General features: G+C 33.3%; 1 protein-coding gene across 1 annotated transcript in view; it reads left to right on the top strand.

Moving 5' to 3' along the window:
* The first annotated feature begins 2641 nt into the window (after window positions 1–2641).
* LOC141373773 (replication factor C subunit 1-like) overlaps window positions 2642–15407 on the top strand; it is a 44855-nt gene continuing 32089 nt past the window's right edge. The window contains 4 exon segments of the mRNA XM_073898543.1: window positions 2642–2655; window positions 7512–7935; window positions 7937–8739; window positions 8871–8958. Coding sequence (XP_073754644.1) covers window positions 2642–2655; window positions 7512–7935; window positions 7937–8739; window positions 8871–8958 — 1329 coding nt within the window.

The raw sequence follows: 15407 nt of genomic DNA on the forward strand, positions 1-15407 counted from the left end.
CATAAATATGTGGTAATTTAACAACACACTCCTGAACAACCAATTGGTCAAAGAAATGAAAAGAGAAATTTAAAAATCTTGAGACAAATGAAAATGGAAATACAACATACTAAAACTTATGGGATGCAGCAAATAGAAAAAAATCAATGCAGATCAATGCAACTAAGAGCTGGTTTTAGGAAAAGATATACAAAACTGATAAACCTTTAAACTAGACTAAGAAAATAAGAGAAAAGCCTCAATTAATAAAATCAGATTTGAAAGAGAAGCTTATGACAGAGAAATCCAAAGGATCATAAAAAACTACTATGAACAATTATACATCAATAAATTGGATAATGTAGAAGAAACATATAAATTCCTAGAAACATAAAACCTATCAAGACAGAATTCTGAAAAAATAGAAAATATGAACAGACCAATAACTAGTAGGGAGATTGAATCAGTAATCAAAAAGCTCCCAAAAAAGAAAAGTCCAGAATCAGATGGCTTCACTGGTGAATTCTACCGAATATTGAAGTACTAATACCCATCTTTCTCAAACTCATCCAAAAAACTGAATAGGAGGGAACATGTCTGAACTCACTTTAGGAGGCCAGTATTTCCCTGATACCAAAGCCAGTAAAGGACACTACAGGGAAAGAAACTGCAGCCAATATCCCTGATGAACATAGATGCAAAAACTCTCAACAATATATTAGCAAACTGAATTCAACATTATATTAAAAGGACCATACACCATGATCAAGTGGGATTTACTCCAGTGATGCAAGAATGGTTCAACATACACAAATCAACCAATGTGATACGATACATTAACAAAATGAAGGATAAAAATCATATGATAATCTCAGTAGGTGCAGACAAAACATGTGACAAAATTCAACATCTTTCATGATTAAAAAATCTAAAAAATTCAGTATAGAAGGAACATACTTCAACATAATAAATACCCTATATGACAAGCCCAGAGCTAACACCATATCTAAGATCAAGAACAAGACAAGGATGCCTAATTTTGCTACCTTTATTCAACATTGTATTGTAAGTATGATCTGGAGCAATTAAGCAAGGAAAAGAAATAAAAGGCATCCAAATTGGAAAGGAAGAAGTAAAACTGTCTCTAATTGCAGATGACATGATATATATGGAATACCCTAGAGACTCCACCACAAAACTATTAGAATTAATAAACAAATTCAGTAAAGTTGCAGAAGGCAAAATCAACATAAAAAATCAGTTTTTATATACCAACAATAAACTATCTGAAGAAGAAATATAACAATCCCATTTACAATGGTATCATAAAAAAATAAAATACTTAGAGATAAATGTATCCAAGGAAGTGAAAGGTCTATACACCAAAAACTGCAAGATATTGATGAAAGAAATTGAAGAAGACACAAATAAATGGAAAGATATCCCATGTTCATGGATGAGAGGAGTTAATATTATTAAAATGTTCATATTACCCACAGCAAACTATAGATTCAATCCAATCCCTATCAAAAGGCATTTTTTACAGAAATAGAAAAAAATTCTAAAACTCATATGAAACCACAAAGACCTCAAGCAGATGAAGGGATCTTGAGAAAAAACAATAATGCTGGAGTCATTACACTTCTTGATTTCAAATATACTACAAGTAATCAATGCACTATGGTATTGGCATAACAGACACATTGATTAATGGAACAGAAGAAAGGACCCAAAATAAACTTATGCACATTGGTAAATTAATTTTCAACAAAGGATCTAGGAATATACAATGGGGAAAGAACAGTCTCTTCAATAAATGGTGTTGGTAAAACTGAACAGCCATACAAAAAAGAATAAAACTGGACTCCTATCTTACATCATACACAAAAATCAATTTAAAATTGATTAAAAACTTAAACATAAGATTTGAAACCATAAAACTCTTAGAAGAAAACATAGGGGATAATCTCCTTGACATTAGCCTTGGCAATTTTTTTTTTTTTTTTGGATATGACACCAAAAGTAAAGGCAACAAAAGCAAGCAAACAAACAAACAAACAAAGTGGGACTACATCAAGCTTAAAAACGTCTGCACAGCAAAGGTGAGTAAAATGAAAAGGTAACCTATGGAATGGGAGAAAATATTTGCAAACCATATATCCAATAAGAGGTTAATATCTAAAATATAAAAAGAACTCATACAATTCAATAGCAAAAAAACGAAAAGGCAAAACCCCAAATAAACCAATTAAAAATGGGCAAAAGGCCCAATTAGATGTTTTTTCAAAGAAGACATAAAAATGGCCAACATATACATGGAAAGGTGATCAATATCAGTAATCACCAGGAAAATGCAAATCAAAACCATAATGAGATATTACCTCATGTATTATCAAAAGGAAAAGAGATAAATGCTGGTAAGGATGTGGAGAACAGGGAAACTTTGAGCAATGTTGTTGGAAAGGTAAGATGTACAGCCACTATGGAAAACAGTAGGAGATTCCTCAAGAAACTAAAACCACATGTTTTATGATGTATGATCCAGCAATCTTACTTCTGGGTATATAATCTGGGAAACAAAATCACTATCTTGAACAGATATCTGTTCTCCAATGTTTACTGCAGAATTATTTACAATAGTCAAGGTACAGAAACAAACTCGATGTCCACCAACAGGTAAGTGGATAAAGAAAATGTGGTGTATATATGTATTTATATATACATACAATAGAATATTATTCAATCTTTAAAAAAAAAGAATCTTGTCATTTTTGATAACATGGATAAACATGGAGGGCATTATGCTAAGTGAAATAAGCCAGACAGAGAAAAATATATTGCATGGTATCACTTATTTTGACCACTCCCCTGCTGAAAAAAGTAGTTGAACTTGTAGAGACAGAGTAGAATAGTGGTTGTCAGGGCCTGGAGGGGTGGGAGTAATAAGGAGAGTTTGATAAAAGGTTTTTAAACTTTCAGTTACAAGATGAACAAGGTTTGAGGATCTAATGTATAACATGATGCCTATAGTTATAATTAAAATTTGCTAAGAAAGTAGAATTTAAATGTTTTCACCAAACAAATAAACAAATGAACAAACAAATGAACAAAAAGTATGTGAGGTGATGAATGTGTGAATTTAATTTCATGGAAGGAATCATTTCACAGTGTATAATATATCAAATCATCACATCGTACACTTTAAATGAATTACAATTTTGTCAACTATATTTCAATAAAGATAAAATTTTTTTTAAACTTTATTTTCCCCCTTGTGCTAATACAATCCTATGGAAAATCTGAAGAGAAATTTTCTTTGAGTAATTTGTTTTTCAGTGTTTCAATGCTTATTAGTTGGGTCAATATACAAAGCATTTCTCCTCCCAAGAGTTATCTTATTTATTGAGCTCACAAATAATCTGATTGAGGGAAGTGCTATGTGGATTAACTGGACAACAGTTATACCATATAACAGGAGTACATGTAAACTTCTAAAAGTTTACCTTCTTTCTTAGAAGGTAACTAAAAGCTTACCTTCTTTCTTAAAATTAGAAGAGCAACATTGTGCTTTCTGATTACATGGGATTAAAAAAAATTAAATATATGCATGCATACATTCCTAGTCCTTTAGCCCTACTCTTGTGTACTTTTAATTTTTTACCTCATTTCCTAGGAGGGCATTTACACAGGCTTCTGATGCATCACAGATGGCTGTGAGATCATGTCCTCCTTCTAGAGCCAACACCACGTGTCCATCAGCCAATGTCATCAACTGCTTCGTCAAATGACCAAAGCCTATCATAACACAAACAGAACATTTCAAAGTATTAAATCAGAAGAGAATATTACTAGAATCTAATACTGATTGAGCTTTTATTATGTGTGTGTCCTTTCTCAGCACCTTCCATGAGCTAATTCACTTAATACTTCCAAAAACTTAATAAATTAGGTGCCATTACTATCTATATTTTACAAATGCGGGAACCAAAATCCAAGATCCCACAGCTAAGAAGTATCACAACCAAAATTTATACCAAACAATATGGCTCCTCCCCAGTGCACAGTAGTGGCTTTCACAACACATTCTATATGTACCTGGATGAAAAACTTGATAGCATTTGACAAGTGTTAATAAGGTCAATAATCTCCTTTGCTTGATTTTCGTTTCTTATCTCCATCATGTCTTATTATAAAAGGAAATTTTTTTGTATCACCTCAAATTACTTAACTATAACATTAGATTTTTAAAGACATCACATTAGATTTTTATAGACAAAATTTTGATTATGAAATAGTTGATAAATGTAAAAAATAAATAACATCTATATATATTATAAAGTATAATGATAGGAGAAACACATGTTCACTCACTTTCCAATTTAAGGAAAATAATGTTAGCAATACTTTTGAAGCCCCTTGTATACTTCTGTTAACATCCCTCCTCCTCTCTGTGGGAAATTAGGATCTTTGTGTTGATAATTCCTTTGCTTTTTTTTTTTAACTTTATAAAAATGTTTTTTTATTTTCACAACTTGCTCTTTTCATTCAATATCTTGTGAGCTCATCTCTGTTGATAAATGCAGCTATAGTTCTTTGTTGTCTAGTAGGCCATAGTATGAGTGTAAAAGTATTTATTTACCCAATCTCCTGATGACAGATTTTTGCATTTTTTGTTATTACAAAACCCCAATGCTTTGTTATTACAAACAATTCCCACAGAACATTTTTATAACACTCTTGTGGTTCACATGTGCAACAATGGACTAAAATCATTGTGGCTTAAAATCTGCTAAATAATACTAGATTATTTCTAAAAGGCTATAATAATCAACCTCACTCTGAGAAGCAGTGTATATAAGAATTCCAGTTTAGTCACATCCTTGCCAATGTTTGGTATAATTTGTCAAGTAAGTGAGTGAATAATGGCATCTTATTGTGGTTTCATTCAGTTTTAAGAGGGACCTTACTATTTCTACTTTGAATTAAAGTTTTTATTATAAATAGATATTAAATTTGTTTATACCAAAATGAGATATTTTTTCTCCTATAATTTCATAGTTGTTATGAGTCACATTAATTAGTATTTCTAATATTAAGCCATCATTAAATTTAAGGAATAAAATAAGCTTGGTTGTGATGTAATTATCTATTTTGTACACAGCTGGAATTGTTTTACTGTGGTTGGTTTAGGATTTTTTCACCTATGTTCATGAATGGGGTTAATCTATAATTTTTCAGTCCTATATTGGCCATGTTGAATTTTGATGTGGTCAGGATCAACTTTTTCCATTATCTGATTCTAGAAAGTTGGGTAGAAATCTCCTGGAAAACCATTTGAGTTTTGTGGTTTTTGGGGAAGATTTTTAACTACTGATAGAATTTCTTTAACAACTATAGGACTACTCATGCTTTCTATATCTTCGTAAGTTATATTTTTCTAGAAATTTACTTAAGTGTTCAAATTTGTTGAAATAAAGTTGTTTATTTATTATCTTATTTTGGAATTCCAATTAGATGTATGTGGTCATTGTCATTATATTCTCAATGTCTCTTAAGCTTTGTTTCATATTTTTATGTCTCTTCCTGTCCTGAATTATATATATATTTATTTCAGATCTACCTTCCAGTCTTTCTTTTTCCACATGTGTCTAATCTACTGTTTAACATTTCTATTGGTATCTTCATTTCAGTGATTATACTGTTCTATTTGGTTAGATTTCATAACTTCTTATTTTTATAGTTTCTTATTCTTTGCTCATGGTTTTATTTCTTCCTTTATTTCTTTACCCATAATTATTTTTTTTAAAGATTTTATTTATTTATTTGAGAGAGAGAGAATGAGAGACAGAGAGCACGAGAGGGAAGAGGGTCAGAGGGAGAAGCAGACTCCCTGCTGAGCAGGGAGCCTGATGTGGGACTCAATCCCTGGACTCCAGGATCATGACCTGAGCCGAAGGTAGTCGCTTAACCAACTGAGCCACCCAGGCGCCCCTACCCATAATTATTTTATATTCTGTATCTGTTATTTGAAGTCTTTATGGCCTAGTATTACTATTTGTTGTTTCTGCTGATTCATCCTCATGATGTCTTAATTCTCCTGTTTTTTTTTTTTTATTTTTTATTTTTTTGAGATCATATACATTGGAACTTCCTATGTAAGAAGTTTTTGGAGCCTGAACTGAACTTGCTATCTATTTTTGGAACCTGGGTTGAGTGTGATTTTGTTTGCCTCTACTGGATGGCTGGGATACTATCACCTAGGATAAATTTTAAATTCTTAGATTGCAGGGACTTTTTTGTAATGCACAGTTACTGTAAATGTGGACCCAAAACCTGATTACAAATTCTCATGTAAAAAATGAGTTTTCCCCCCTTTTTATTTTCATTGCTTTTGCAATTCCCTCTATTCATAGCCCTAGCTAAGATATATATATATATTTTTTTTTAATTCAGCAGTATTTCCTCTTCCATTCACCCTTTTCCTTAGAATTACCCTTTCTTATTCCTTTCTTTATGCTGGTCTCCAGCAAAACTTCTCCCTTCATAGACCCAAGGCTTTGACTCCCTTTTCCGGTATGCAGTAATCTATTAATAATGTTCAAGCTCTATCCAGCTGGAGACTTTGGGATAGCCCAGGGTAGCCAATAGCTACAGCATTTGCTCACCTTCCTTCATCTTTTTGGAAGTCATTCATAAATTTTAAAAAGTAGTTTTGCTATTTTCATGTGGAAGTGTCTCAGGATGTATAGACTCTCAGACTGCCAAATGTAAATGTCTCTCATTCAACATTTAAAAAAAATTAACACTGCATCCAACTTGCCCAATTTCAAGGACAATGACAAAAAAGAAATAAGATAAATGAAAATAAGTAAAACCATGTGTTCAATATGGTATTTCATTTTTTTGTTTTTGTTTTGTTTTGTGTTGTGATTTATTTACAAAATTTCATATTATAGTAATCACTTTAAAAAAAATCAGCATCAGTCCTATAATGGCCATTAGGATAAATTCTTAAGCCTACAAAAATTGCCTTAGTACCAATGTTACCAGGCATAGTATTGTTACCTAAAATCTGACTCCAAAGCCCACATGTAGTTTCTGATTATACACAGTCAATATGAAGTACAATCTAATTAGATTGACAGGGGACAGTGGAGGACCCAAGCACTTTTATCAACTTCTATAAGAGGTGTATTTTAGCCTACTGGTTACATCCCTCTAGCTGTACCCCACCATATATTTATAATGGGACTACTGAGTTGCCCCATTATGCTAAAATATGATTCCTTTGGAAAAAGAAGGCATTATCTAGACAACCTAGACTCGTCAACGAGGTGAGTAAAAAGTGGCTATCAGTAGTCAAAAACAGTTTCATTTCTTTGAACTTTTTCCTTTTCTGGACTCGTCTTTTTCTTATTTTGAAGGCTTTGAAGATGTTGTCTTTTTCTTGATCAGTGCATCAGTTTCCATAGAGTCTTGGTCTTTCTCATCAGATTGAGAATCATCTTCATTTAACTCTTCATTGTATTCAGAATCCAGTCTCTGGTTTGTCAGGAACTGGGATATAGCTACGTGGAACTGAATGCAAGTGACACTCGGAGTAAAAACAGTTTGAAGGAGATTGTTGCTGAATCACTGAATAATACCAGCATCACAGGCTTTTATTCAACTTCTCAACATGGGTCAGGTAGAGCAGCCCATTCAATAAGCACAAAACATGCTCTCATCATGGATGAAGTAGATGGCATGGCAGGCAATGAGGACAGGGAAGGAATTCAGGAATTAATTGGTCTGATAAAACATGAAAAAATTCCCATTATTTGTATGTGCAATAATAGGAATCATTCCAAGATTCGCTCTTTGGTTCATTATTGTTTTGATCTTAGTTTTCAAAGACGTTGAGTTGAACAGATTAAGGGTGCTATGATGTCTACTGCATTTAAAGAGGGTTTGAAGAGCCCCCCCTCCAGCTATGAATGAAATAATTTTGGGAGCTAATCAAGGTATCAGACAGGTTTTACACAGTGTGAAGATGTGGTGTGCACAAAGTAAGGCACTAACCTATAACCAGCCCAAGGCTGATTCTCATAGAGCCAAAAAGGATATGAGACTGGGCCCATTTGATGCTGCCCAGAAGGTGTTTGCAGCTGGAGAGGAGACCGCTCATATGTCATTTGTGGACAAATCAGACCTCTTTTTTCATGATTATTCAATAGCACCCCTATTTGTCCAGGAGAACTACATACATGTGAAGCCTGTAGCTGCAGGGGGTGACATGGAAAAGCACCTGATGTTTTTAAGCAGAGCAGCAGATAGCATATGTGATGGTGACCTAGTGGACCATCAAATCCAGAGTAAGCAAAACTGGAGTCTTCTGTCCACACAGGCCATTTATGCCAGTGTTCTTTCTGGAGAGTTAATGAGGGGGTACATGACCCAGTTTCTTACCTTCCCAAGCTGGTTGGGGAACCACTCATCTACCAGCAAACATTATCATATTGTACAGGACCTAGCACTGCACATGAGTCTCAAAACTGATTCCAGCAAAAGGACTGTAAATCTGGATTATCTGTCACATATAAGGGATGCAGGTGTACAGCCCTTGACCTCACAAGGGGTAGAAGGAGTACAGGATGTTATTGCTTTTATGGAAACCTACTACTTGATGAGAGAAGACTTTGAGAATATCATGGAAATTAGCAGCTGGGGAGGCAAACCTAGTCCCGTCTCCAAGCTGGATCTCAAGGTGAAAAGCAGCCTTCACAAGAACTTATAGTAACACTGGGTGTAATACACAAACAATGAATCATGGAACACTACATCAAAAACTAATGATGTATTTGTACGGTGACTAACATACCATAATAAAATAAAATAAAATAAAATAAAAAAACAAGAACTTACAATAAGGAAGTCTACCTGACTCCATATTTACTTCAAGCAATAAAGACACCCAGACACAGCACAGGCACAGCACTGGCATTTCATTTTTTTATAAATTGCTTTAAGAACTCGCAAGGAATTGCAAGGAACAAACATTTAATTTTTAAATCAATTCTATTTTTAATAATTAATAGACTTTAAAGAGCAGTTTGGGTTTAAAGAAAAACTGAGCAGAAAGTACAGAGTTCCCATATACCTCACTGTCATTTCCTCTATTACTAACATCTTGCATTACTGTGGTACATTTGCTACAACTGATGAGCCAGTATTGATATATTGTTGTTAACAAAAGCCAGTGGTTAGGATTTACTCTTTGTGTTGTATGGTTCTGTGGGTTTTGACAAATGCATAATGTCAGGTATCTACCATTATATTATTCTATCATATGGTTTCACTGTCCTTTATAAAAATCCCGTTCTCCACCTATTCATCCTCTCCACCCTCCAACACTTGCAAATCGATTACCCTTTTTGTCTCTATAGTTTTATCATTCATTTTTCAATGTTTACAGTAATTCAAAATTTTTAGCTTCTTGTATTAGCCATTCTACAGTACAAGAATATTTTTTCATTTTTTATTCATATAGTACTTACAATATTTAGAATATATCTAAATCCATAAAAATGTGAAAGAATAATCTTGAATATGGAAGTGCACACTCTACAAGCCTGGCTGGACTACTTTCAAACCTGATCTCTGTTCTTCTCTAAAGCATTGTGGTCTTTGTTTGAGAAGAAAGGAATTCTCAGAACAAAGTTGATAGAACTAGATGAAAGCCTATCAAGTTGTGAAACAACTAGACCCCCAAACCAAACTAAGTTTCTTTCATTTGGAACAATAGAATAATATAATCTTAATCTTTGGAATGCACTGAGATATCCACCCAATAAACCATAACTGTCCAGAACTTCACAAGAACTTACAATAACACTGGGCGTTACACACAATGAATCATGGAACAACACATCAAAAACTAATGATGTACTGCTCTAGCATTTGAAGTAAGCCAAAAACAAGATTTCACTTCCCCACTACCTTGAAGCACTTCATTGTTGATTCTATCCATTTAGCTACTATTTTGATAGAAGTCAAAATAGTCATTCATAATTACTCTATGTTTCTGAATAGTTAGCAAAAATTATTCTAAAAAGTATTTTAAAATTAGATAAAAACTGTTTTCAAGCACTGAAATATTCCTCACTTTTTCTGGACCTCATGTTGATACCAATAAGAGTCTTTTCCATGGGTCACTTAGAAATGAGGATGACCATACTAAACTCCCCACCTTCTTACATGATTACTATAAAAAGAATGCTAAGCTTTCAAAAATGTGTAATGCAAAGTTCTGATTTCTAATACTTAGAAATGTTCAAAGCTAATAGAACATAGTAACTAGTTCCATTCCAGAAAATAAAAATGCAAGAAATACTCATAATACTCAGAGGCAAAAAGGCAAATATTTCTGCTAATCGTATTGTTAAATATTCAGAAGTTTTTTCCTATAACTCTAAACCAGGGCTATAGTGAGAAATTAAAACATATAATAATAAATCAAGCCAGTATGCCATATCTTTCATACTAAAGGTTCCTAACAATTGAGCATTCAATTATCTAAAGTCATTACTGAGCAGATCAAATCACATGGATTTAGAAAAAGAGAAAGTCTCAAATCTGATTTAAGCTCATTCTTTCCCTTGGAAATAAAAAAAAAAGGCTCATAAAATACCAAATTTAGATGGGATAGTAAAAAGTGGAAGGAAAGAATGGAATGAAGCTAATCTTTGATCTCTATCCAAATTCCTCTTTCTTCTACCTACAGGGTTTATTTCCATTCACATGTTACCCATGTGATTTTAAGCCACAGACTGAAGCAGCTGAACTTTTTAGTTATGCATGCACAATAGATTCAAGTGAAATAAAGAAATGAATTTCTATAAGGCCTGTGCCCTCTCTTTCACTCAAGGATTTCAAGAATAACTTTTTAGTTTTGTTAACCTGAGTTCTACTGTGTCCACTACTGTTGTACATATATATGATATATATATAGCCAAGTATGGCTATTCATGTCAAAGTATTATTTATCAGGACATGTGAGATAAAAGTTTCAGTGGTGTGTGTGTGTGTGTAACATTATTAATAGGCATAATCGCAAGTTGCTTTTATGACCTTTTACTCCTATTTTTACAAAAAACCTGCATGTTACAATAAACTTAACCTGAAGTTGAAAAATTATAGTGAGACCGTAACTAGCAATGTTTTCTTCAAGGGAGTCGGAGTGTCCTGAGTGTGAGGGCTATGGGAAAAAGTAATCAAGTAGAAAAACGCATCTCTATAACATGCTGCATCTTGGGCCAAGACATCACCAGATAGGGTGATAGAACTAGGTTCTTAAGGTCTACATATACCTTTAGCTTCTGGATTATTTTGGGAGTTTGGGGGTAGAGCTTAGGGAGGAGCCTGTGGAGTAGCAACATGGGCAGGCTCAAGTTAGTTACTGAAATTGGTATATATTCACTGAAAATCAGACTTGACAGTCTTCCCCACTACCTTACTGCATTGACTACAACAGAATTCTGTAAGAAATATTTTTTCAAAGTGAAATTTGGCACCTTATACTCTTTTGAGGAAATCTTCCAGAATGAAGCATTAACAAAGTACTAGCACTCCTATACTACTGCTACTACACTGAAGAATCCTGTATGCAGCCTGGTTGTTTCAAAAAGCATTAAATTAATTTAATCTAATCAGCATTAAATTACAAGCATGAGAAGGAAGCTACATTGTAACAAGTCATTTCTTTTCAAGACAAAACACAGCTGAAGTGGTAACTACCAAGAATGAGATGTCACTGAGAAAGAGAACTGGAAGGGCATTTTCAGTTAGAAATCCTGTTCAGTTCTGTTGATTTACTAGAAGCAAATGTAATTTTTTGTGTCTGAAAAGAATTATAAAGTAAGTTGTAAATATAGTCGTGGTTCAAATTATGTTTCTATTTGATTTCCTGATATTCTACGGGGTATTACTTCTGGCTATATGTCATATTGTGTCAGCATTTTTACTAGTTCAGAAAAGTTGTTTGAAATGAAAAGTTGCTCAAAGAAGTCTCAACAATTAAACAATACATTTAAAGTGTATTTAATAACCAAGTCATAGGTCAAAAAAGGATTCACTCTTCAAAAGTATGTCTCAAATGCTTCTAATGTTTCCCAAATAGTTCTCAGAATATAGTGGTAGTGAAAGGAAACACTAACTAGCTTTATTTTAATTTCCATTAAAAAAAACTGTTTTGAAAACCAAAATTAAGTTCATTGTAGAAAATTTGGAAAATAATAGAAAGTAATGAATAAATAGTAAATAAAATTAAATAGTATTACATATCTTATATATATTATATAAATGTATTGTCTAATATTGAATAAATAATAAAATGATAAATAGTAGTAAATAATTATATATGATAATAAATCCACAGTCCTACCAACCAAAGATAAGCCAATTCTACTTTTGTGGTATTTCATGTTTGTTGTTCTATTTAAAAAATAAAACAGTATCTATCATATTATAATTTTTTTAACTTATACTCACAAATATCTATAGTGGGAAAAATTTTTTAAGTCCTGTACAATATTATTTTGAATGTATTACTGTACCAATCAATCCTCTGTTTTTAGACATTTCAGTTGTTACTAGGTTTTCAGTTTTATATATGATTGCAAATAATATCCTCTTGTATCGTTAAAGTGGCCATTTCATATTAGCATTTATTTGATGCCAGTATTATTATATATTATTTTATAATGGAAAGAGGCCTGTTCTTTTTACTGTTAACTTTTCTTTTTTTTTTAACTTTTCTTTCTTATCAGTGATGAGATAGAACATAAATAAATAGTAAAGCATATAAAGGAAAAATGGGAACAAAGGTCCTAAACTCTCTATACTTCATTCTTTTAGAACCTAAATGTATTCAGCAATGCCTGTTGTGGATAACTGAAACATTATTATAGAACCTCAGGGAAATGAGAGATACTCCCAGATGGCCTGTTTCTCTTATGAAATTACAAAAACTACTGAATTGGAATTCTCTAGGGAAGTTAAGACGGAGAGAATTCTGTTGTACACTGAAGAGGAACTCTCTCTAACCTACAATGTAGTTACCATTATTATTTTGCCATCCTGGAATAGATTAGACTCTAGAATCAGCAACCAACTGCAAGAGAAAGTACCTGGGTCATGATTCATTGGATTAATAAAGAAATAGACACACACACACACACACACACACACACACACAACACAAAGTGACTGATTAGACAAGTCATTTTACTTCTACTATTAATCTCTTAACTTTGCTGATGTCAGTCTCCCATTTACTGCAAGTGTTTCTCCAGTATTATTTTTCATCTGCTGAGGAAAGCTTCAAGTAAAAAACAAAAAAAACCCCAAAAAACAACAGGATGAGAGAGGCAATCCTCCCCCCCATATCCACTCAGGAGAGGTAGTGGAGTGAAAATTAGAGTAGTGACAGTCTTTTTGAAATTCTGACAACCTACTCTGTTATTGATTTATATCATTTTTGTAACCCTGATACAGTTAAAAAGCCTCAATAACAATTTGTTCATTTTTTAACAGTTTAGTTTCATTTGGGCCTGAAATGTTTGTGAAGACTTCACTGCAGATTCAATATCATAGGGATCAAAGGAGACACACTTTTGTCCCATTTTAATTTGAAATTTAATTTTGCATATCCACTGGCATAATTTCTACAGTTATGTCCAGAAAAGATGACTTAAGAATTCACACACAGTGAAGTATAATTACAAAAACTATAGCCATTTTCTTCTCTAAAACCCTTCATCATTAAGTTGCCATATTGTTCTTGGGAAAATGCAGTCAAACTCAAGTTGAGAGAGAAGTTTGGGTAGCATGTGGCTGTCTCATGTATTATGAGACTCTAGCAGGACTTCAAAGCAGAATCCGATTGTTACAGATGGGAAGAATGCTTTCCACAGAAATACCTTTTTAAGACTCATGGTGCTGTAATTCATGTGGTAGGCACTTGTGATTCGTTCCTGATGATGTTGGGATCATTTAACTCACAAAACCATTGTTGCTACCATAAAATCCTTTCATCTGTAGCCAAAAAGGTTTATTTCATGCAAATGAAAATTTTTCATTAAAGTATTACCTTAATAATGGGCAAAGATATATATTTTCTGGTCATGTTTAAAATGTAAATTTATGAACATATTCTGAAGATGCATTTCATGTTAAGATCTTTATTTATTTGATGTCCTAGGACTCTTTCCAAATTCACTGAAACCGGAAATCAATTTTAGAAGAAATATGGAGATTATTATCATTAAATCTTTCAGTTGGCTCATTCTAAGCAGCCCTATAAATATTGCATATGTTTTAAAGAAGGTACTTTCAACTATTCCAGTCAGTGATGGTCCAGGAGGTGAGTTTATATTCTCGGTATCTTTTGAAAAAAAATGAATAGTTGGTTTATATCTTAAAGTCTGAGACAACAGAATACTTTAATGCCATTATTTCTGAAAAACAAAATTGGAAAACATTTATCCTGAAGAATCCCTGAGAATAAGATGGCAAGAAAGTTTGACTGGCATTTTGACTATCTATCCACCTATCCACCCATCCATCTCTCCATCTATGGTCTATCTACAAATCAACAATTATTTACTAAATTCCTACTATGTGCCATAGTTTTATATATAAATTTGATATTTCAAATAGATACGTGAATCTTAGTTTTTTCACCTGTAAATATAACTAAGGATTAATTATTCTGTCTCATGTATTTGAAATGAATATCTAATGATAAAAAGGCACCTCAAAAAAATAAGCACCATACATCAGACAGAGCCTGGCACATAGCAGTTTTTTTTTTTTTATTATTATGTTATGTTAATCACCATACATTACATCATTAGTTTTTGATGTAGTGTTCCATGGTTCATTGTTTGTGTATAACACCCAGTGCTCCATGCAGTACGTGCCCTCTTTAATACCCATCACCAGGCTAACCCATCCCCCCACCCTACCTCCAGAACCGTCAGTTTGTTTCTCAGAGTCCATCATCTCTCATGGTTCATCTCCCCCTCCGATTTCCCCTCCTTCATTCTTCCCCTCCTGCTATCTTTTTTTTTTTTAACATATGATGTATTATATTTTTCAGAGGTACAGGTCTGTGATTCATCAGTCTTACACAATTCACAGCGCTCACCATAGGACATACCCTCCCCAGGGTCTATCACCCAGCCGCCCCATCCCTTCCACCCCCCACCACTCCAGCAACCCTCAGTTTGTTTCTTGAGATTAAGAATTCCTCATATCAGTGAGGTAATATGATACCTGTCTTTCTCTGAATGACTTATTTCACTCAGCATAATACCCTCCAGTTCCATCCACGTCGTTGCAAATTGCAAGATTTCATTCCTTTTGATGGCTGCATAATATTCCATTGT

The sequence above is a fragment of the Callorhinus ursinus genome, unplaced genomic scaffold (assembly GCF_003265705.2).
Source record: "Callorhinus ursinus isolate GAN/ISIS: 27379988/994484 unplaced genomic scaffold, GSC_fseal_2.0 scaffold12, whole genome shotgun sequence".
Lineage (NCBI taxonomy): Eukaryota > Metazoa > Chordata > Mammalia > Carnivora > Otariidae > Callorhinus > Callorhinus ursinus.